This window comes from Ambystoma mexicanum, chromosome 3q, assembly GCF_040938575.1.
Source record: "Ambystoma mexicanum isolate Mex_15411 chromosome 3q, UKY_AmexF1_1, whole genome shotgun sequence".
NCBI lineage: Eukaryota > Metazoa > Chordata > Amphibia > Caudata > Ambystomatidae > Ambystoma > Ambystoma mexicanum.
The window spans coordinates 1,107,125,885-1,107,148,844 of record NC_090926.1 but is presented as its reverse complement, the minus strand read 5'-3'; the positions used below and the strand labels follow the sequence as shown (position 1 = coordinate 1,107,148,844).

Below are 22,960 nucleotides of genomic sequence, written 5' to 3'. Positions count from 1 at the left end.
CGTCACCCCCCCCCCCCCATAACAATGAACTCTTCTATTCTTATGCGCCGGGTTGGAAAATCAAACAAATCCGTCCACCCGCTGTCCCCATGTAGTTTTGAGTTCCTAAATCAGAGGCCCCTAGTCAGTCCAGTTCTTCACTGCCTGATAGGGAGTCAAAACGATTTGATGTAATAACTGCCCCACCTCCATTGCAGGTGCCCCTTAGGCCTGCGCTAGGGGGGCGGCTAACCCATACCCTTCCTCCCACTACCTCCCAATGATACTGCTGTAAACTCGGGGGGAGTAATGTGCAGGGGGTAGAAGGCAGTCAAGGGAATGAATCTACTCACATTGTTTGGACCTTTCAAGTTATTTCGTCTGACTTTTCTACTTACCTATCAGAACTGCTTCTTCTTATATAAGACGTTTTCACATTGCCTTTGGCCTAGCCTGTTATACTGAATTCTGTGGGGATCCAAAAGTATTTGCCTGCTTAAGCATATTCGTGGTCTCTTGTTGTTATAACAACCTTTTCCTTTTCCCAACTTATAACAGTATTCTAAATGCCAACAGTAAGATATTAATGTCCCCAGCACCTTAGCTATTGAAGTCACCTGAGGGTGTAGGTTGTGTCTGTGGGCCCTCTCAAAAGGGCCTTTAACTGATTTAGAAAGTAAGTGTACAGTATTGAAGTGTATTTGTGTGTTACTATTATAGTGCTCCATTCTGAAGAAGGCTTATTCTAACTGACTGATCAATAAATTAATCATTGTTTATTCAAGAAACCTTGAGTGTAAGTGTTTATTTGAATACTTGTCACTGTGAATCTCTATATAACTCCCCTTTAGCTCACATTGACCCCCCTTGAGATAAGCCTAGCTGCTCAACACGCTACCAAAACTGTGTAGTACCAGCTTATACCAAAGGTTGGGTTTCCTATACATGTAGTCAGAGTTGTTTGTAGTGTTCCCAATTTTGCTAACAGGTCTGCGGATTCCTAGCTCCAAAGTCAGGATGACGATCAATGTAGCAAATGAGAAAGCTGGCCAGATAGGCGCTGGGATGCTTCAGAAGATTTCCAAAGGCAGAATCCGCAAGCAGGGATGTAGAGTGGTTGTTCCCACCGGTCCAGGGGTCGAAGCACTGATGAAGGCCTTCTAGAGATCAGCAAAAGAGAAGGGCTCTGCTGGAACAGTTTAAGAGCTGGATAGCTGCAACAACGAGTTTCAGGTGTTCATTGAAATGCTGCTCTTCGAAGGGGTCTTGGCTCCAACGACAAACACAAGAATTGATGGAGGAGGAGTATGTTTATCCAGAATTCAAGCTGCACGAGTCCACCAATCTGAAGAGTCTGTACCATTCAAACAAGCAGGCAGAGGCTGTCCAATCCTGGAAAACATTTAGTCATTACATATACCTAGCAACAGACAAACTGGGCCAGGGACTTGGACTGGACGAGACAGTCTTAGCCCCCTCATGCCAGAGGCCGGATTTTGACTGCAATATAAAAAACACTGCAGAAAAGAATCTGCTGCCATCAGCTCGTCTTAGACACATTATGTAAGTAAGCATATATACATTTGCAACAAATAAAGTTAAAGGGTCACAAAGTATCCCCACCGCACTTTCCTTTTCTATTTAATTATTTGTATAGCGCACCAAGCCCTAGCACATATGGAGGCGTTTCTTACATAGACATGTTACAAAAGTTACAATGACAAGAATAATATTACACAATTTACAGAAATATACATTTGAAAATGATATAATTTACAGTGTTTACAAGAGAGATTACTAATTACAGTGAGGTTTCTTGCATACCTTACAAGTAAGGGGCTACCGAGGTAGGTGTCATAAAGCAGAGATTGTCTAGGATTCTTGTGCGAGGAGCCACATTTTAACATTTCTCCTTAACAGGTGGTAGGCAATTTCAGATCTTAATGGGAGAGGTAAAGTGTTCCATAATTTGGCTGCTAGGACAGGGAAGCTACTACCTCCTGCCTTTTGTAGCTTGAGGCAGGGGATTTTGAGACAATGTGCCTGAGCTGATCTCATCGGGTGATCTGAAGTATTTTGTGAGAATTTCTTAGTCAAGTAACTTGGTGCTAAATTAGCGAGGCACTTGTGGGTAAGTGAGAGGGTTTTAAAGGCAATCCTTTGCTTGACCGAAAGCCAATTCAGGTTACATCTTACATCCGATATATGCTGTGATCGAGGGATATTCAGGGCTGCCATAATAGCGTTGTTTTGAAGAACTTGCATCTTTTTCAATTCCTGTTGAAGCCAGCGTGAAAGCAAATAGTCCTGGGAACAGAAGAGTCCAGGGACAGCATACGAGCATGCAGAGCCATAGAACGCGGAAAGCTGTGAGAAGACGCAAAGACGGTTCCAAGAGCAGTGCGCTCCAAAAACCGGCGTGAGTGTCAGACGCTCTGGAGAGGAACTGCGTTAGGGAAAGAGGCTCGCAGAGCAGATTGACAAGAGCAGACCCAGGAGCGGTCTCCACCGGAACTGCAAAACAAACCGAGAGGCTGACTTTGGGAAGCATGAGCAGTGCAACCCAATAGGAACACGTGGTGCAGCGAAGAGGGAGACACCGAAGGGGGTCTAGAGCTGCAGGGCTGCTTCGGCAAGCTGATAAGAATGCCAAAGCACAGTCAAAGCTCAAAAGAACCCAGGGAAGCCTGCAATCAATCGGAGGGCTGGAGCCAAGACCGTAGAGGTAACTGAGGGATAAGGAAACCCTGAAAAGCATAACAAATGAAAATACGGGAAAAGAGGACTCCCCCTACACAATTTTAAGGGACAGATTACCAAGAAAGCGTAAAAGGGAAACAGGGTCTGGGACCATTTTGAGAAAAGGACATATTGAGTGATAAGAAGGCATAATCTTCTTTGTGGAAGTCCTTGAAGGGAAGGGGACCACACCTGTCACATAAGAGAAACCATAATGAGATCTGTGAGAGCAATATATCTGAAGACAGTACTTGGCAGGGGGAGTAAACCAGGTCTGTATGCGAAATCAAGAAATCACAGAAAAAACTGAGTGGCACCTGTGAAGATAGTACTTGGCAGGGGAGAAAACCAAGTCTGTATGTCACAACAAGAGACCATAAAAATAACGTTGTGAACAATACAAAGGAACACAGAACTTGGCAGGCAACTGAACCAAGTCTGTGGTTGAAACTAAAAGACATGAGGAAGGAGTAATCCAAGTCTGCCAACCAAGGCGAGGGACCCACCACAGCTGGGAACAGCATCCAAGTCACTCTTCTTCGTTGCAGTAGGAGGAAACCATGCCTAGCACAGTTTGAAGTCATATCCAAATGCTGCCTCTTTTTCGTAATGCCTGGTGCAGAAAAAAACAGACTTGCCAAACCGAGGGTCAGGGACCACAGAGACAGAGAAGAAGCCTGAGAAGGGCCATTTGGGAAACCGATATTTCGCCACCAATTATTGAACTGTGCGGCAAGCCTGAAGAAGGATGGGGAAGGGAGACCTTCAGCAGCTGTTGAAGTGCACAAGAAGCATAAAGAACGCTGGGAAAGGGAGACATTCCCCCACCACTTAAAGGATCTTATAAAACCAAAACTGTACTTTTGCCATGAGGAAGAGAGCCATTCCAGGCCAGAAAGATTTTTTTTTAATTTAGTTAAACAGAGTGTGAGGGACAGTGCTAGGATTCGGACATCCTGACAGTGACATCAGTTCTTTTGGTTGAGGCAGGGAAACCCCTCTTAGGAGTTAAGGTAAGATGGGCTTTTCTTTTTCTTTTCATAACATAATAAAAGTGTATGTCAAACACTATGACCCCTCTGTGTGAGAGTCTTACTACTGCACACTTACACAAAGCTTCAACTGAATTGAACAAGTGATGTCTTGGTGACACAGAATCATGTGGTTAAGGTATATAGAAGGCAACATAGCAACAGCTCACATAGATCACAAGATTATATGCTAGAAACTGAGCTATGAAGGGAAGAGCATAAGCCCGGCAGGTTAAGTTACTCACCGATCAGCACCTCCCATTTGCCATCTGTCGCCTTTGTCAACTCATATGCGCATCGCATCTCGGACATCGACATTCCACCAAGTATGTAGATGATCAACCGTGGACCCATGCGGTATTCTGTTGCAGACTTGTTCTTGTGCCAGTGCCCAAAACGAGCACTGAGGGTAAAGTAGGACATAACATAAGATTTATTGTACGGGAGATTATATTTTAATTTAAACATCATTAGCTGTTTCCCACCCACTCTGCATAGCTGTAGAATGTAGTCTAAGAGTCCGCCTATTAGCATGGTATATCTTTTGCTGCACTAGCATTCACTATATTTTACCTTAAAAACTTTAATGACCATTTTCTACCATTGACAATTGTAGACAGATGTCATTAAAATGTATGTCAAAGATTTACAACAATGTATTTAATGAGTTTCTGGGTAAAAAAAAAAAAAGGTTTAGTGTAGTACCCATTTCTGATCCATTCGGTTATATGTTTTGTTAAGTTAAGCTTTGATACTGCGCCAAGTCAGTTGAGTGGCGTGCTGTGCCCCAGCCAGGGGTATTCTAGATGAACAAGTTACTTTCTTACCTGGTAACGTTCTTTCGATGGGATGGTCCGACGATGTATTCCATATCTATGACATGTAATCACCACAGCTGTGCTGCTTCGGAAACCTTTTTCGGCGTCTGCGTCCTGCATCGATGACGTCGATGCGCCGTCGTCGAGGACCTCCTCCGACGTCATCCGATGTGATAAGTAGGACGCACGACACCCGTAGCCTCAGTTGTAGTTTTTTCCCCCAGAACGTGTGACATTAGTCAACTGCCAGTCAGACACAAAGCCTTGCGGAACGTAAGCTGCAATCACAAAAGAAATTCTGCAGCGGGGAAGGCAGGGCGGGAGCGATATGGAATATGTCGTCGGACCATCCCATCGAAAGAACGTTACCAGGTAAGAAAGTAACTTGTTCTTCGGGGGATTGGGTCCTCCGACGTATTCCATATCTATGACAGACTCCCAAAGCAGTACCAGAGCAAGGAGGAGGGAAAGAATTTAGAATCAAAATTTAGAATAGCCAATCAAATAGCAGAGCAAAGGACCGCCTTGCCAAAGGCCAGATCCTGTCCTCGGATGGAATCGAGGGAATAGTGACGTACAAATGTATGTACTGAAGCCCAGGTGGCTGCATCACAGATGTTGCGAATAGGAACACCCCTCTGCAGGGCAGTAGATGCAGCCATACCCCTGGTAGAATGGGCCCGCAAGCCAGCCGGTGGGTCCTTACCCGCCAATCGGTAACACTCCGAGATGGCCAAAATAATCCAACGAGACAAAGTCTGTTTCGTCACAGCTTGCCCCAAACGCTTTCCAGCGTAACCAATAAAGAGTTGATCGTCCACTCTGACCCGGGACATGCGTGAAACATAAAAGCTTAAAGCTCTCCTAGGATCAAGCCTTTGGAGCCTCTCCTCTTCCTTACCAGGATGCGGAGGAGGATAAAATGCCGGAAGAACAACCTTCTGGGCCAAATGAAATTCCGTCACTTCCTTCGGAAGAAAAGAAGGACGAACTCTAAGGACAACCCTGTCCTTGTGAAATACAGTGAAGGGTGGCTTAACTGAAAGTGCCTGTAACTCACTACCTCTGCGAGCGGAAGTAACCGCAACTAAAAACACAGTTTTCAGAGTTAACAGCCTCAAAGGGCAAGAATGTAAAGGCTCAAACGGAGCACCCATAAGAAACTGAAGAACAAGGTTCAAATCCCAACCGGGCACCAGAAAAGGTGACAGAGGGAACACATTAGTGAGCCCTTTCAGAAACTGTGAAATTAAAGGGATTTTAAAGTAAGAACACTCTTCAGACGAGCGCTCAAAGATGGACAGCGCCGCCAGGTAACCTTTAATGGTACCCACTTGCAAGCCCCTGTGGGCCAAAGAAAGTAAAAAGGACAGAACCATGGGGACGGCCCTCAGCTCCAACAGATTGATATGGAGTCTGGACTTCGACGGAGACCAACGACCGCTGACTGTCAGCCCGTTGGCATGAGCTCCCCATCCCGTGAGGGATGCATCCGTCACGATCGTCACCTCCGGCCAGGGAAGCCAAAATGGAGCCCCCTTCATCAAGTTGCCTTCGACGGCCCACCACAGAAGGTCCCGGGCGACCGAGGGCGGCACCTGAACCGGGTCCGACATCCTGCCGGAGGACTGCGACCATTGCGTCTTGAGTGCCCACTGCAAAGATCTCATCCGCAGGCGAGCCTCTGGCACCAGAAGAATGCAGGATGCCATGAGGCCGAGCAACCTCAAGAACTGGTACGCTGGGAGCGTCTGGGCATGCTGAAACTTGTGCACCATCTGCTGAATGTGAAGAGCCCTCACCTGGGGAGGAAAACACTGCCCCAGGGAAGTGTCGAGCACTGCTCCGATGTACTGGAGCCGCTGTGTTGGAGTCAAATGGGACTTCTTTAAATTGAGGGAGAAGCCCAGCCTGTGAAGGGAGTGGCAGGTGACGGACAGATGATCTAGGACTTGCTCGGGAGAGCTCCCCCTGATCAACCAATCGTCCAGGTAGGGGTAGACGTGAATCCCCCCTTGCCTGAGATGCGCTGCCACCACCACCATGAGCTTGGTGAAAACCCTCGGGGCGCAGGTCAATCCGAACGGCAGGACCCGAAACTGAAAGTGCGAGTCGCCAACCGCGAACCTCAGGTACTTTTTGTGCTTGGGATGGATCGGCACATGGAAGTAAGCATCCTTGAGGTCGAGTGACACCAACCAGTCCTGAAGCTGAAGGGCCTGGAGGACTTGATAGAGAGTAACCATCTTGAACTTGTCCTTCCTGAGGAGTTTGTTCAAACCGCGCAAGTCCATGATGGGTCTCAATCCCCAGTCTTTCTTCAAAATCAAAAAATAAGGGGAATACCATCCCTTGTTCCTCTCCACTACAGGCACCAGTTCTATGGCGCCTTTCTCCAGCAGGGCTTGAATTTCCTGCGCAAGGAGCGGATCCGGACTCTGCAAAGAGAGGTTCCCCGGTGGATTGTCGTGAGGCCTGTGCCGAAAAGGAAGACAGTAGCCGTGGGTTATGATCTCCAGAACCCACACATCTGAAGTAATGGCTTGCCACTCTACAAGATGCTGCGCCAGCCTTCCCCCAACCGGCGAACCATGGGACACGGCCTCATGACTGAGTGGGAGCGGCTGCGGTGTTACCTGAGGGCAAAGAGGCAACTGCCCGAGCGGCCTTGGCACCACGGGTACCCTGTCGTCCACCTCTGGTACCCCTGCGTTGGCATCTTTGACTGCCAGCTCCTCTCGCTTTACTGAAGGACGAGTAATAGCGAAAGGAACCACCCCTCCATTGCTGTCCCCTAGGACGAAAAGGCGGAGGTTGGCGAACTGCAGCGCCCAACGACTTCGCTGCAGCTTTTGAGGTCTGCAACCTCTCAAGGCTCTCATCAGCCTTGCTGCCAAAAAGGTGTTCACCGTCAAAGGGCATGTTGAGGAGCCGGGACTGCACATCAGGAGCAAACCCCCGACTTCCGCAACCACGCAAACCTGCGTATCACGGTGCTCGCCGCCATGGACCTACTGACGCATTCAGCTAAGTCCAAACCCGACTGAACGGACTCACACATGGCATCCTTACCATCCTGGACCATAGCAAGAAAACCATCCCATTCGTCCCCTTCGGGAATATGTTCAGCCGCTAACGCAACACAGTTCCATAGAGTGTGTGTGAAACGAGACAAGGCACAAATGGAGTTGGCCGCCTGAAGCGCCATACCACCAGAAGAAAACACTTTCTTCGCCAAGCCATCAAAACGTTTGTCGTCCCTATCAGGAGGGATGGTAGGGTACGACGCCTGCTTTGCTGGGGCCATGGCCGCCTGCACCACCAAACTCTCCGGAGTGGAGTGCCTGGTCAAGTAGCAGGGGCCGCTACTGGCTGGACGGTATTTTCACGACAAGGACCTGCCCACCGCCGGGAGACTCTCCGGAACAGTCCAAGCCGCCACCACCCTTCTCTGTAAAGCCATATGGAACGGCAGTACCGGGTCAGTTGGGGGACCAACATCAAGGATGTCCGTTAGATCATCCTGCACAAACTCCCCTGGGGGAGCAGACCATCCCAAGAACTCAGAAACTCTAGCCATAAGGCGCCGGTACGAGGAATCGGCATGAGAGCCAGGCTCAGGCCTACAAAACTCCACCTCCGGAGAGGTGTCCAGTCCACTGGCATCATGCAGTGACTGCCTCAAATCATCAAACTGACTATGGCCTGAGACAATTTCATCAGGAACCTGACTAGGAACCAGGCCATCAGAATCCTCATCCGCCTCTGAAATATATTCCAGGTGGCGAAAAGAAGGCACCCGAGAGTGCTTGCTCTTAACCAGAGCCTTCCTAGGGGGTTCCCCCGTGCCACGGGGTACCTCCGACACGAAAGGCGTCGATGGCGTCGAGCGAATCGGCGCCGGCGTCGAGAGAACAGGCATCGGCGCCGAGAGGATCAGCGTCGAGGTTGAAGAAATCGGTGTCGACGTCAGATGCAGCGCCGCCAGCATCGGCGGCGTCGACACAGCCCTCGAGCCGGAGCCCCGAGCGTGTCCTTCGGCGACCTGAGCGTCGACGGCTTCGACGACTTCCTCGGAGCCGGAGCCTCGAGAAAGCCTGTCGACGCCCTCGACGCCTCAGACGTCGATGTCTTCCTCGAAGACCTCACAGGTGCACACGGTCTCGAATGCGTCGAGGACCGGGACCTGGAACGGGTACGTCGAGAACGAGTCTCCTTGTCCGAACGGGACCTCTCCCATGACTCGTGCCGACCACTCTTGCGAGCGGTGTCTCTCGACCTCTCACGACCGATCCCACTCGGGGGCGCGGACGGCTTAGTACCCTGCGACTCAAGAATCGCCAGCATTTTCTTCCCGAAGGAAGCCCATTCCTCCGGCGTCGCATGGCTGGTGGGGTAAGCGACGTGCAGGGCAGAGTCCTCCGAAGAGGACCTGGAAGACGACCGGTGTCAGCGCTTCCGAGAATGCCTCGAAGAGGCTGAGGAGTGGCGAGACCGACTCCTAGAAGGAGACCCACAAGACTTCCGACGATGACGCGGAGAGTCACCCCTCGAATCATCTGTCGAAAGCCCTGCAGACTTCGACTTCCGGGGCTTGGACACCCGACCTACCGACAACTTCTTCTTACGTTCGCGTAAGTCTTTGGACGTGAGCGACTGGCAGTCGATACAGTCATCCGTGTCGTGGGCCTCCCCGAGACACCAGAGGCAGGCGTTGTGCGAGTCCGTCACCGACATCTTGGACCCACACTCCCTGCACTTCTTGAAGCCCGGACGCGGGTTCAAAGACGAAGTAGAAGACATCTTCACACGAAGGATTTCCACAAAAACGAACAGGTTCAAAGAACCGAGAAGAACAGAACTCCAAAGAGTCGAGGCGTTAACCGAGATTCACGAAGCAACACGTTCGCAGAAAAAACGGAACTGAGGCTACGGGCGTTGTGCGTCCTACTTATCACATCGGATGACTTCAGACGTCGGAGGAGGTCTCGACGACGGCGCAGCGACGTCATCGACGCAGGAAAAAGTTTCCGAAGCAGCACAGCTGTGGTGATTACATGTCATAGATATGGAATACGTCGGAGGACCCAATCCCCTCGAATTTAGCATACCAGAGGACATAAAATGAGCATGGGAAAGAGAAGAGGATGGGAAATAAAAATATGCTAGAAACAGAGAGTTGGAGGGATTCAGTTGAGGAAGACCGTTTTGTGATAGCATGTGTCCATGTCAGTCTTGTTAGGTGGACCATATTGCTGCAGAGGCCTTAAGTGCTTTGATAGTGGGTTGCGTTTTATTATATTTTATTCTTTATTGGTTTTTGAAAAATACAAAAGACAATCTTAGGATATAAACAAACATCAAGTGCCTCGAAAACATCTTTGTCAAACATCTTTGTTAAAACTAACACAATCATGCTGAGACGTACATCAATTTCGTATTGTTTTGTCCCCACTCAACTTTAGAAAATCAGTTAACCATTCGTAAAGAGCATGTTATGCAAACCGCAACCAGCTTAAGCAATACATTGTTCCCCACCTTACCCGACACGCAGGGTTTGTCCATTTGAAAGGCCCTACAGGGAAGTGGTGCATTTAGGTTTTCTGCTGCCCTATGCCAAAATAAGTGCAAACCCCCCCCCCCCAACTTTACTCCACCCCTGTCATACTCTGCCCCTTCACCAGATTCTGCCCCTTCAACAAACACGGTCTGAGATGTCCAATCTACGCCCATCACACCCATTCTGCTCCTCATTGTGTCTCCATAACATTAGAAGGACTTTATTGCTTCCTCTTTATTAATTAACGCCTGTCATATTTTATGTTATTTTAGTTGAACAAGTGTTTTCAGATCTGTGCAGCCCAAGATTTGGAGAAGGCAGTGTGTTCCACAGTTAAGTGTACTAGAGATTATCGTTCTGGTTAATTGTCCACTTTTGGTTAGGTCAGAACTCAATCTTAGAGGAAGCGATAATAACAATCTGTCTGCCAACTGGACACAAGTGAGAGAATGTTGGAATGAGAAAGGTTGGTTTCAATGCTAATATTTGGTTTCTCTCGCAAATTGTCTGCTGTCACTATGAGAAGCACCTAGACTGGTCTGTAATATTAATGCAACGTAACTAAATTTCTACATCCAGTCTTGTCAAATTGTAAAGTTTACATATGAAATATATACAAGTGGTACAGGCACAGCATATAAAAATGTTGAACAAAAAATAACTCTTCTTCCTCTCTCAAGGTTACAGCTCTGGTGTTGGAAGGGGTTAAAATGGAAATAAGGCAAGTTACCTGCTGCAGCTGATGTGCCTCCAATCCCTTGGGCTGGAAAGCCATTACCATATGGCAAAATCATAAGTGAAGTTTGTAAACTCTGCCTGTGCATAAACATCTCAGTAGAGCAAAGAAAGTTCAACAAGATTTTTGGAATCTTTGGTTGTGCATTCTCATGGTGGAGTAATAGATAAGGACGACCAACATTCAAGTGTGGGCAGCAACAGCATTACTCGTAGCTGCAGAATGCAGGCCCCTTTTATAACCAATGAAGTGGTACAAACTGTTTACATCACTGCCGTTTCTGCAATTGTTCAAAATACCCAACACTCCAAGAGTAAAATTAAGCAATTGATCGGGCGTTCCAGCACAATATTCCCTTTGTGGGTGTGGTTTAGGCTATGCGTTTTACAAGCTTCCATTTAAGGTATTTTAAACTCTGTGGAGTTGGTTGGACTGTACAACACACAGGAACATTTTGAAATATGTGGGTATAGATATAGATGTCCGGCTGTTTGAAGTACTGTTTCACAGTAAAAGTCCTGCCTTGCATTTAAAATATAATTAATGTAAAGATTACTTATAAATATGACAGTTATGCATTGTGTGATATATTTTGCAGTTTGTTATCCTAGTAGTACTGAGACATTTTACTATTTTCTATGTCCAAAAACCGCTATGCGCAGAAGACAACAATGTAAGGTTTTGCTAGTATACTGCTTTTTTCAATTGACATCAATTCTAAGGCTTCCAAGTCACATTCTTACCTCACCACTGTCTGGGAACTGCTCATGGGTGCTGGCTCAGAAACATAGGGCCATAACTTCTTGTCCAGTTTCTCTTCTATTATGTCCTGTGGAAAATAACAGGAACACTAAGACTATAGCACAGGATAATGTATTGTTGATTGAGATAAAACCCAAGACATTACATTGTACTTCTTCGTTGTCCTGTGAAAGGACATGACTTCCATAGCCTTGAGTTGCTGCTGACAACGTGAGAAGGTCACATTTCTCAACAAGCGCATTTATAAGCATACGCCTGGTGAGGACAATATGAAGCTGGTGGCGGCAAGCTTCCTATCTCTGAGCACCATGGGAAGTAAAATAGTGTTCTCTTAACTCTAGGGAATCAAAGACAAATGTTATGTTGCGTTTTGGGATGAAAGGTGAGTAAGCAGGAAAAGTACAGGCATGATAATGCTTAGTGTGATTACAGACAGGTCGGGAGCGAGAGTGTAGGCTGAACCGGGGTGTGAGAGCAACGGGGTTGCAATTCAGGGTGTGAGAGCCAGTGGGATACCGAGTGGGTGCGTGAGAGTGAGGGGTGGCCATGCCAGTGCGTGGGAGCGAGGGGGCCCGAGCCAGGGCACAGGAGCGAGCCCAAACTGGGGCACGGCAGTGAGGGGCAAGCCAGGGCGCTGGAGCAAGCCGGGGCGTGGGAACAAGGCCATGCTGGGGTGCCAGGGTGAGGGGTGGACTATGACGGGGGTGGGGAGGAACACCAAGGCGTGGGGGGTGGTGTCCGAGCAAGGGGGAGGTGGTCCCACACCAGGGCACGGGAGGGGGGTACACACAAGCGAGTACGCCCGGGCGGTCTGACCAAGGGGGCGCATGCAAGGGCGCGGGAGCCCGAGCCCTAGCCAGGGATCCTAGGCGAGGGAGCCCGAGCCAGGAAGCCAGAGAGTCCGAGCGAGAGGGAGCCCGGGCCAGGGCGCGGGAGCTAGCTCGAGCCAGGGCGCGGGAGCGAGAGGGAGCCCGAGCCAGGGCGCGCGAGCCCGAGGGAGCCCGAGCCAGGGCGCGCGAGCCCGAGGGAGCCCGAGCCAGGGCGCGCGAGCCCGAGGGAGCCCGAGCCAGGGCACGCGAGCCCGAGGGAGCCCGAGCCAGGGCACGCGAGCCCGAGGGAGCCCGAGCCAGGGCGCGCGAGCCCGAGGGAGCCCGAGCCAGGGCGCGCGAGCCCGAGGGAGCCCGAGCCAGGGCGCGCGAGCCCGAGGGAGGCCGAGCCAGGGCGCGCGAGCCCACGGGAGGCCGAGCCAGGGCGCGCGAGCCCACGGGAGGCCGAGCCAGGGCGCGCAAGCCCACGGGAGGCCGAGCCAGGGCGCGCAAGCCCACGGGAGGGCGCGCAAGCCCACGGGAGGCCGAGCCAGGGCGCGCAAGCCCACGGGAGGCCGAGCCAGGGCGCGCAAGCCCACGGGAGGCCGAGCCAGGGCGCGCAAGCCCACGGGAGGCCGAGCCAGGGCGCGCAAGCCCACGGGAGGCCGAGCCAGGGCGCGCAAGCACACGGGAGGCCGAGCCAGGGCGCGCAAGCCCACGGGAGGCCGAGCCAGGGCGCGCAAGCCCGAGGGAGGCAGAGCCAGGGCGCGCAAGCCCGAGGGAGGCAGAGCCAGGGCGCGCAAGCCCGAGGGAGGCCGAGCCAGGGCGCGCAAGCCCAAGGATGGCGGGGCGCGCGAGCCAGAGGGAGCCCGAGCCAGGGCGCGTGAGCCAGAGGGACCCCGAGTCAGGGAGCGAGTGTGAGGGGGGAGCGAGCCAGGGCATGGGAGCAAGGGGGAGCCTGAGCCAGGGCACGGGAGAGAGGAGGCGCTCGAGCCAGGGAGTGAGTGTGGGGGGGCAATCCAGGGCACAGGAACGAGTGGTGGGGCTGAGACAGAGCGGAGGGGGGCCCATGTCGAGGTGAGGGATTGAGCGAGTCAGGGCACGGGAGCGAGCAGACCGAGGGGGGGTTGAGCAAAGGAGGAGCTGAGCGAGGCCGAGCGAGGGGGCAGGTGGGGTGAGCCAGGGCAATATAGAATTCCAAATGACTCCATGTATTCTGTTCATTATTCAAGGCTAGTTACTAAATCAAATATGAACAGATTTGTACAATTTTTACAATGTGTTATAACTGCAAAAACATGGCGGTCTGCCTGTGTCGGTGTGCAAATTCATAGCTAACAATTAAAACACCACATTTTCAAATGTGCAAGCAAGCAAGCAAAGGCTAGTTATAAATAAACTAAAAAAATGTGTTGCATGTGAAATCCATGCCACCAGGTGAATCGCTTTATTTGATTGCAATTCAGTGAACATATGGCAGCATAATGCAGGTAAAGACACTCATCAGTCCAAGAGCTTTGGTAAATGTCAATTGAAGGCCTGTGTCAATAATTGGGTTCAGGGCATGAGAGAGACAAACACACATCTAGGCAACAATGTTTCTTTTAGTGCTAAACGTGGCTGTACAGCACAGCTTAACTTTTAGAGCAGGATGGTAATAGTACATACAGAGAAACCTATAACTTTCAAAAAAGAGAATGTCCTCACTATATATTTTTGAGAAATACATCAATAAACAGTAATATAGGTTTCATGTGACCCTACCATGTCATATTCATGGTTACAATGGATTTCCAAAATCATCCCCTGGGGAGGATTTTAGAAGGCAACCCTTTTAATGGTGAACAGACGCAGAACTGAGTGGTTACCTGAAACCCAATTAAGATAGCTGGATAAGCAGTCAAGGCTTGGTCTCAGAAAAAGTGCGGGAGTGGGCTAGGGCTACACAGACACCAATAATTCAAGTTAGTCAAAGTACATGACAACACAATTATTTATTAGGGCTTTATGAACACATTAAGCCAAACAAAACAAAAAATTGCAGGTAAGTAATGTAATCAAAAATACAACATATATACTTTGGCTATTAGAAATAAGATTGCACATGCACTAAATACCAGTATTCAACAGGTGATTAATCAGATGCAGGAGAAACCAGTAGAATAGATGGAATAAGCACAAATCCAGTTCCACCAATCTTATGTAGTCCACCCAGAGATGTATGGGGCCCTGTGCCCAAAAAGTCACAAGTTACAACTACAGTTTCTTCATGGAAAGTATTTCGGAACTGATGCAGTGGGCTGTGGTGGTGAGTGGAAACCTAATTAAATGTAATGCAAGTATTTACTCAAATAAGGCAAGTACCCCACTATAGCCTGTTCCAAAGGTAAGCCCTCAAACAGGATCCTTAGCCCAGTTTTCGACTACCATAGGCCAGAGTGAATTTAGGGACAACAGCTCTACACCTAATGTTACCCTATGCGAGACAGGGAGGTAGGGCAGGGAGGGGGCAGTAACAGGTAGGTTCACTTTTGCCCCTAAATTTGATTCTTCCAGGTGACCCTGCAGGTCTTATGGAATTTCCTGGGGTCATTGGTTCGGGTGACGCAGGTGCTGAGTTAACTTTTAGTGTCTTGAACTGGTCGTGGTTATCACTAGAATGTTCTAGGCAACTTCTTGAAGATGACCCCCAATGGAAGAAAAGATGCAGACTTCGGTAGTGGAGACCCTTCAGAAATTGTGTTCTAGTGGTGGTCACCACGGTCTGGGTGCGACAGGCAATCTTCCAACAGTGAACACAGAAGCAGCCCCACTACAGCTTCCCTTATCATGAAATGGCTGAAAAGGCGAGGATTGGTGACTTACGGAATAAGCTGAACATCTTGCAAGTCCTAAGACACATCAGCAAAGTGACAACAAAACCATTGGGAAAAAAATATAAGGATACAAAGTATGCCAACTGCGCAACACTGTAAGGTGGTCAATTAATCTTTTTTTATTAGACGAGTCTCTAAGCACGGGACCGGGATTCAAACCTGTATTGTTCTGCGCTGTCTTGCTTCCAAGACAAATATGCTGCCCGGAGTTAACCTCCCGTCTACTACTAATGATGTGTGTAATTGTGAAAATACAAGACTTCCAAAAAGTCTCTCAGTATTGGCACTCTTAGGGACTAGTCTGTTCCTCCGTAAGAATGAACAAAACAGGCCAAGGAAGTAAAGCAAAAGGCTTTACTGACCTCAGAAAGGCAGGGCAGTGTGAAAAAAGAAATACCAAGACGGGTGTCCCATAAGAAACTATGTAGGTAAATCTGCAAAAAGAAAATCTTTCAACAGTCATTATGTGGTGACCCGTATAATTTCCCGGGATTACCATGAAATGATCAGGAAAAATGACCAAATTTGTTCGATCACTTTTTTTTTAAACCATGCCGGAGGGTGGGGGGTTGGGGTGTATTTTTGCATTCAACCATATCTGCAGATGGCAATTTCCTGTTCCCAAAACGCACAATTTCCTTCCTGAGAGGTATTCCATGTTTCCGGAGCAACTCCGGTGCCATTGCCAGTTTACAGGGTTAATTTCTATTAGGGCATCCCACCTGTTTATCACACTGAAAGCACTGCACTCCATGACACTCAAATCATGCAGGATTGTTTGAAATCCCAAGCTGACACGAGACAGAACAGCAGGGTTCTTTTGCAGTGAAAAACACACTAATGGGTTAAAAACCATGTCAGCTTTCATGAAGCATGATGTAGGCTAGTGGACACTAGCTCATTTATCTTAGGCAACGGGCAACAACTTACTAATATGACACATTGATTTTGTGAAAATCCACACACCATAGCATTTCTCGGTTTCATGATCCACCAAGGATGACAAACATTTTGTTGCAAAGCCCTTTTTAATTGCATCCTCCTTAGATAACCTCAACTGCTCCTTGCAAACTGCATCCTTCAATACCTGAGGAACATTCCGCACTTCACGCCCCCTTGGGACATACAAAACATACCTGGAACCTCTCTCTGGCCTTCTTTCCTGTGCTCTCTGAACAATCGTAACTTGGTCTGGTGCTTTCGTGTCCAATCTCTTCTGTTGTCTTTACCCCAAGATGGATGCTCCCTTCACTGCAAGTATATTTTACATTTGGATCGCCTATACTTGTATTAAAAAAGGTACTCCCTCAGAACCAACTAAGTGACTTGTGCCATTATAACACCCTGGTATGTTGCTAAGTGCCTGTAACTCTTTCAAGATCAGTTTCAATTAATGGAGCCACTCATTGTTTGAGAGCAATCCCCGTTTTGCACTCGAGTCAATCAGCATGCGTCACTCCAGTCCATCACTCCAGTCTATCTACAGCTGGCCTTCAGGCATTCCCAATCCTCGTCACAGTCTTTCCCTACCTGTTAGGATTGACAGCACTCGTACACTTAGTGTATCTATTAGCTTAATCTGGTTATCATCACAGACAGGTTTACTAGACTAATCCTTGTCCAGAGAACAATATACACTTCAAACACTTTCCCCACCTTCCCCAACATTAGGCGAGGTGCCCTACTCCTCACACCTATTGCACAACACCTTCCTCACTTGACAGTTGTTGGTATCAACTCAGTGTACCCTGCTCCCGCATATATAATATGCTAGAACACCACCACCCTGTGGGTCTTTCCACCTTCTTTACTTTCGGTACTCCCTGGAATGCCCTATTTGGTGTTGCCTCCCCTAGCAGAACATCCTACACCGATGCGATCCCTTTTTTCTAAATCAGACACGTTTTCCATACTATGTTCAACCTTCTTCTCTAAAGGCATATCTTCTAGGAAATGTTCATCCTTTGATCACACTTCAACTCTAACTTTACCAGTGTAACACCCCACCATCAATTGGTAACCAGTCATAATATTGCAGTAATAAATAAATGAAAGATTAAAAGATTAAATAATACCGAAAAATGTATAAAAAACAATTTCATTGACAATGTAATTAAATGTACTACAATCTATAATTATGTATTATATAGTGTTTTATATAGAGTTCTTTACATTTTTTTAATTTCGAAATATTTCTAGTCCCCATTTTCCACCACTGGATGTCGTCGCACCGAGAAAATTAAATCTAGTTCCTTACATAATCACTGGCGGCATTACCTCGTTTCAATTTCCAGTTAGGAGGCGCTGCCATTTTGAAAATTCATGGTTTCCGGCGCCTCCCTCAGGTGAAGATGGATGGATTTTTCTCCTTCTCAAACACTTTTTATAGATGTATTTCCCCCTGGAACCTTTTTTTGTCTCATTTTTTTCAACTTTTTGATACGTCATTTTTGGATGGATTTTTACGTCGCTCAGACTTTCAAAGGATAGATTTTGCATTGGATTTGAGCCTTTTTTTAAAAATCTTTTCGATGCCTTGGATTCCGAAATCTTCATTTTGCGATGGATCTTTCTTCCTCTCAGTCTTTGGGATGGATCGATAACTCTCAGGATCTTGTTTTCATTCAAATTTTTCCTACTTTTTTGGATGTGTTGGATTTTATGTTTTTGGATGGATTATTCGCCAGCACAGACTTAGCTTTTTGGGATGTTTTGGGTTATGGATTACTTGTTTTTGGATGTTTTTTTTTCCTGCTCACAGACTTTGGATGGATGAACTTAGGGCCCTTCGATGAATTTTTCATTTGCAAGGAATACTTTCTTGCTTGTGTCTATTTTGGGATTCTTTGCACCCTGTATCGGCTTGGATGGCTATTCTTCCCCTTTTCATGATGGCTTTTTTAAAATTTTCGGTGTGTCTAGGAACTACTGGTCTCATTCTTTGGAAAGTTGACTGTTTTTGTTTATTTAAACCTTGTTTTCTCAAGTTTGAAAAGTAATGCAACTATTTAAATGCATGTCTACGCTTTCGCTTCTGCATTTTATGTTAAATACTATGCTTTACAAATGTTAACTCACCAACTTTACAATCATTTTGAACACATTCCTTTAAGCTTTCTGCTGCAACCCTGCATTTTCTTTTCGAAAGGCTTGTTTTCCCTCATGCGATTGCGTGTGTAATTTGGAGTTCTTGAAAAGATTTTTCTTTTAGTGCTTTTAAGAAACTCCACAGTGTAGGGTTCAGCGAGATTCTTTTATACAAAACGCAGCAGTATTTATTATTTTGTCGTTGTAATTTCCCATATATATATATATATATATTACATGGCCACGTTAGTGGCCATGTACTTATGGTTAAGTTGCTGTTTCCATAGGAAGAGCACTTTTTGGGTGGCTTATAACTTCGCTCTCCCTGGACGGATCCTCACCAAACTTTGCAAAAAGAAGTATTTGGGTCACTCCGAATTTTTTTGCAAAGTTTGGTGAGGATTCGTCCAGGGGGGGCAAAAGTTATAGGGGGGTCCCAAAACTTTTTTTCCCCCATAGACTGAATGGGAAAAAATTTTTGCTCGCGCCTACAGCCCAAACCGCTGGACGGATTTCCACCAAATTTGGACCAGGAGCAGCGGCTTGGTCCCGAAAGCGTGCTTTTGCAAATTTGGTGAAAATCCGTCCAGTAGTTTTTTTTTAAAATGACCAAAAAGTAGGTAAAAAAAAATTAGTGATATCTGTGTTCGGTTCGCGGGCACACTTCCCTGTTCGCTCCGCGGACAGTGTCCTGATTGGCCAATCGTCTTGCGTGATGTTCACGGACATGCAACGTGTTCGCTGATTGGACGGCGTGGAGCGTGAAGCGCGTCAGATTTTTCGGTAGCGCCCGCCATCTTGGATTTGCGGACGTCCGCAGACAGCGCGGTGAAACTTTGTTCAAAATGTGTATTTTGTAGAGTGTGTTGGCGTGTAGCAGTGTTTGGGGAGGGAGTGTATGAGATAGGATGAAAGTTGTGTTTTTTATATGTTAGACGTTCTTTTTGTGTTCGATTTGTTTGCGGACATCACAGGTGTTCTGAAATGTTCTAAATAAACTGACTAGGGGGTGTTCTAAGGACTCAATATGCATCTGTTTTGTTCGCAAGCAAAGTGAAACTGTTCTAAGAACACTCCCGGTGTCCTGAAATGTTCGTAGGGGGTGTCCTGAGGACGCTGTCCAAATTGTTCTCTGTCAAGTTGAATGTGTTCTAAGAACACCCGCGGTGTCCTGAAATGTTCGCAAATAAACAAAATGGGGGTGTTCTGAAGACGCTTCTAAGAACACTCGCGGTGTCCGGGGAGTGTTCGTAGGGGGTGTCCTGAGGACGCTGTCCGTATTGTTCTCTGTCAAGTTGAATGTGTCTTAAGAACACTCGCGGTGTCCTGAAATGTTCGCAAATAAACAAGATGGTGTTCTGAAGAAGCTTCTAAGAACACTTCCGGTGTCCTGGAATGTCCTGAGAACGCTGTCCGTATTGTTCGTTGTTAAGTTAAAAGTGTAGAACTATCGCGTTGTTCTGAAATGTTCGTAGGGGGTGTCCTGAAAACGGTGTCCGTATTGTTCGCTGGCAAGTTCAAAGTGTTCTAAGAACACTCACATTGTTCGCGGACATTAAAAGTTTCCCATAGTTCATAGTTGAAATGTTTGACTCTATGGATGTGATATGCTGCGGTGGTTGTTGCCAGGGCATAGAGTCTTGGGTGCATGGACCGCAGCACCACCGCAGCATATCACATTCATATTTGCTTATAACTTTGGGTGAAAAACGAATATATAAGGAACAAAGGTATTAGATACTATGGATGTGATATGCTGCTATGGTTGTCCTTATTATTGTATACTTACTGTTTGGTCTAGTAATGGGAGTCCATGTTTTTCTTCTTCATTTCTGTGATAAAAGAAAATAGCATGTTAGTATTAGTATTTTGTAATGACTTATTACATTGTATAAGCAATATACTTTTATTTTTTTTTCGACCCTCATATTTAGTAGAGTACAAATCAGAGTACTGTGCAATTTGCTCAGTTTATGTATTTGTTTCTAAAATCATTGGGTCTGTGGGAGAAAAAAAAATCCATGTTGGATAAAAAAAAAAACTTTTTCTGTTATGCTACAGTTTATTTGTTTGTTTTCAGTGTTCACTTGTTGTTTCTGGCTAATGCTTTATACTTTGCTTTGTTGTATTTTTTTTGGAGCAGTAACAGAATCTTCATTTGTTTTGATATTATAAAATTTTGGAGCAGTTAGATACCAATTGGCGTATTCTAACTATTTTTTTAATATATTTTAGTGGTTTTGATTTATCTATTTGGATATTGTTAAATTTTGGGACAGTTAAATACCAATTGGCGTATTCTAACTGTGTATTTTTTGGCCTAATTTAGTGGTTTTCATTTATCGGATTAGTTGTTGTAGAATCTTTGAGCTGTTAGATAGCTTTTGGAGTATTCCAACAGTTTATATTTTTTTAACACAAATTTACTTAAAGGTTTAAATACAGTTTATTTATCAAATTTTGGTTTTAAGAACATCAAATAAGCGTTTGTAAGATTTGCTGGTAATCTCTGCTTTAGAGTAATGGTACTATCATTACATTCAAACCATCCACATTTCTTTTTTATATATGCAGTGTGGTGCCCTGAATTGGTTGTGGCTCCTGCGTGGTAGAATATACCTATTGTTGTGAAGGTTTTCTTACCAAGTGATATTTGACCATGTGTGAATCCAGTCAGCTTGCAGTTGTTTTTGGTACCATCTGCATTGTAACGTAGAAGCATTAGTATTACGTATTTACTATGTGTTTGTATTACTAACGTGGAGCGATTATCTGAATTGCAGGTAGAGCATAATCTACCATGGTTTGCATTTTGTACAAGTTGCTGAAATGGAATGGATTCACAATTTGGTATTGATATATATATATGAAGCGTTCATTGGGGATTTCTTCTTGTGTCACATTGTTGCAGAGAGTGCATGTATGTTTCCACATGTATGAAATCTGAAAGATTTCATTTATAGGTATGTTTTTGTTTTCCAGTACTTGTAGTAAGTACATTAGAAATTCTTGTGGATCTTCCTGTGAGTTTATAGTGAATTTCACCATTCCAGCACAGTAGTCCAATTGTCGTCTTATTCCAAAAACACTATATGTGTTGTCAGGATTGTTTGCTGCATTTCTGTGAAGTACTAACATTTGCAAACACAATGGGTCTGTACTGTGTAAGTTAATGTTGTCAACAATTGGTGGTAATTGAAATAGAATATTCATTGCTACATTTGCATAGCAACTTACACCAACTATATTTGAGAATTTAAATGGTCCAGGTAGTTCTGTATCTAACTGCTTTTTTTGGAGTTTGTCTTCCTTCTTTAAAGAAGTACCTGGTTTACTTTCTCTAATTGATTCTTTTTTGTTTGTGGTACTTGATGAAGTATTAGTTTCTTTTACTCTCTTTGGAGGATTTGCAGTGACGTCCTGTTGCATTTCTGTTTGATTTAGTTTTCTTTTACAACGTTTTAGTTTTTGTGGAACAGAATATGTGTTTAGATGGGGAGTGTATAGTGAGCGAAGTCTATTATATTCTAAAATGCAAGGAATATCAGCGTTTACTTTACTTGAATCAAAGTTGATTAGAAATAGACCGTCAAGTGTGCGTGATAGTGCTACGTAGCTCATGCCTTCTTTAAAGACTGCGTTACCAATATCTATCATTGCTTTGTCTAGGGTAAGACCTTGTGATTTATAAATCGTGACTGCGTATGCAAGAGTTAGAGAAAATTGTTCTCTGCGTACATACATATCTTTGAAGAGAAGGAATCTAGCTGTTGAGCGTCCTATCCGTTTTACTTCTGAAAGTTTGTCAAAGAGTATATTGACAAACTGAATTTTGTTGTAACGTGGGTATGTTTGAAAGCCAACAACGGTACCCAGTGCTCCATTAACTAGTCCTTGGTCCGTTACGTTTAAGCATTACACTGCAATTTAAGGATAATTTTAACATCTTTTCTAAGCCTGCTGTGTTTGAAATTGATTTTTCTAAATTATTTAGTCTTGTTGTGGCTTGGTGACACATGGGTAGTGTCATACCATGTACATCTAGTTTGTCTGTGGCGCTAATTTCCATTATTGGTTGCATTTCTTTACTTAACATTATTTCATTGAATTTGAGACAGCTTGCAAGAGTTGGCATTAAGGCCATACAATTGACATTTTTGTGGGCTAATTGTTCCATAACATCTGTAGCAGATGCATTATCGCCATAAAGTGCATTAATGTGCCGGGTTTTCAATGTTGCTTCTGCTTCTTTAGAAAGTATACCAACTCTCAAACTTTTTAAAATGTTGGCATAAGTTAGATCTGCAGATTGGCACATGTTTTCTGTTAATTCTCTGTATTGGAAATGTTGCCAAAGGTTGACATTTCCAATGCTGCCAACAGTTTTAAGGCAGAGTTTGTGCCCTAATGTTTTAAAAATAGGTTCACCTTTTACTGGTGTTAATTGAGGCAGATCTCCAAAAACAATAATGTGTTTTCCTGCAAAGAGCTCTTCATAGTCTGTTTTGAGTACTTCTTGTAATCTGAGGTGAATCAAAGCTAACATCAGGTTGGAGACCATGCTCA

The 22,960-nt window shown here is 46.0% G+C and overlaps 1 protein-coding gene across 3 annotated transcripts in view; it reads right to left on the bottom strand.

The window, feature by feature from the left end:
- The window catches only part of STXBP2 (syntaxin binding protein 2), a 669,892-nt gene that overhangs the window by 109,509 nt on the left and 537,423 nt on the right, over nucleotides 1–22,960 (bottom strand). For all 3 annotated transcript variants that reach the window (XM_069603863.1, XM_069603862.1, XM_069603864.1), the window contains exons 17-18: nucleotides 11,607–11,692; nucleotides 3,995–4,152 (exon numbers count right to left, since the gene is read on the bottom strand). In XM_069603863.1, coding sequence (XP_069459964.1) covers nucleotides 3,995–4,152; nucleotides 11,607–11,692 — 244 coding nt within the window. The remainder of the gene's footprint in view (nucleotides 1–3,994; nucleotides 4,153–11,606; nucleotides 11,693–22,960) is intronic.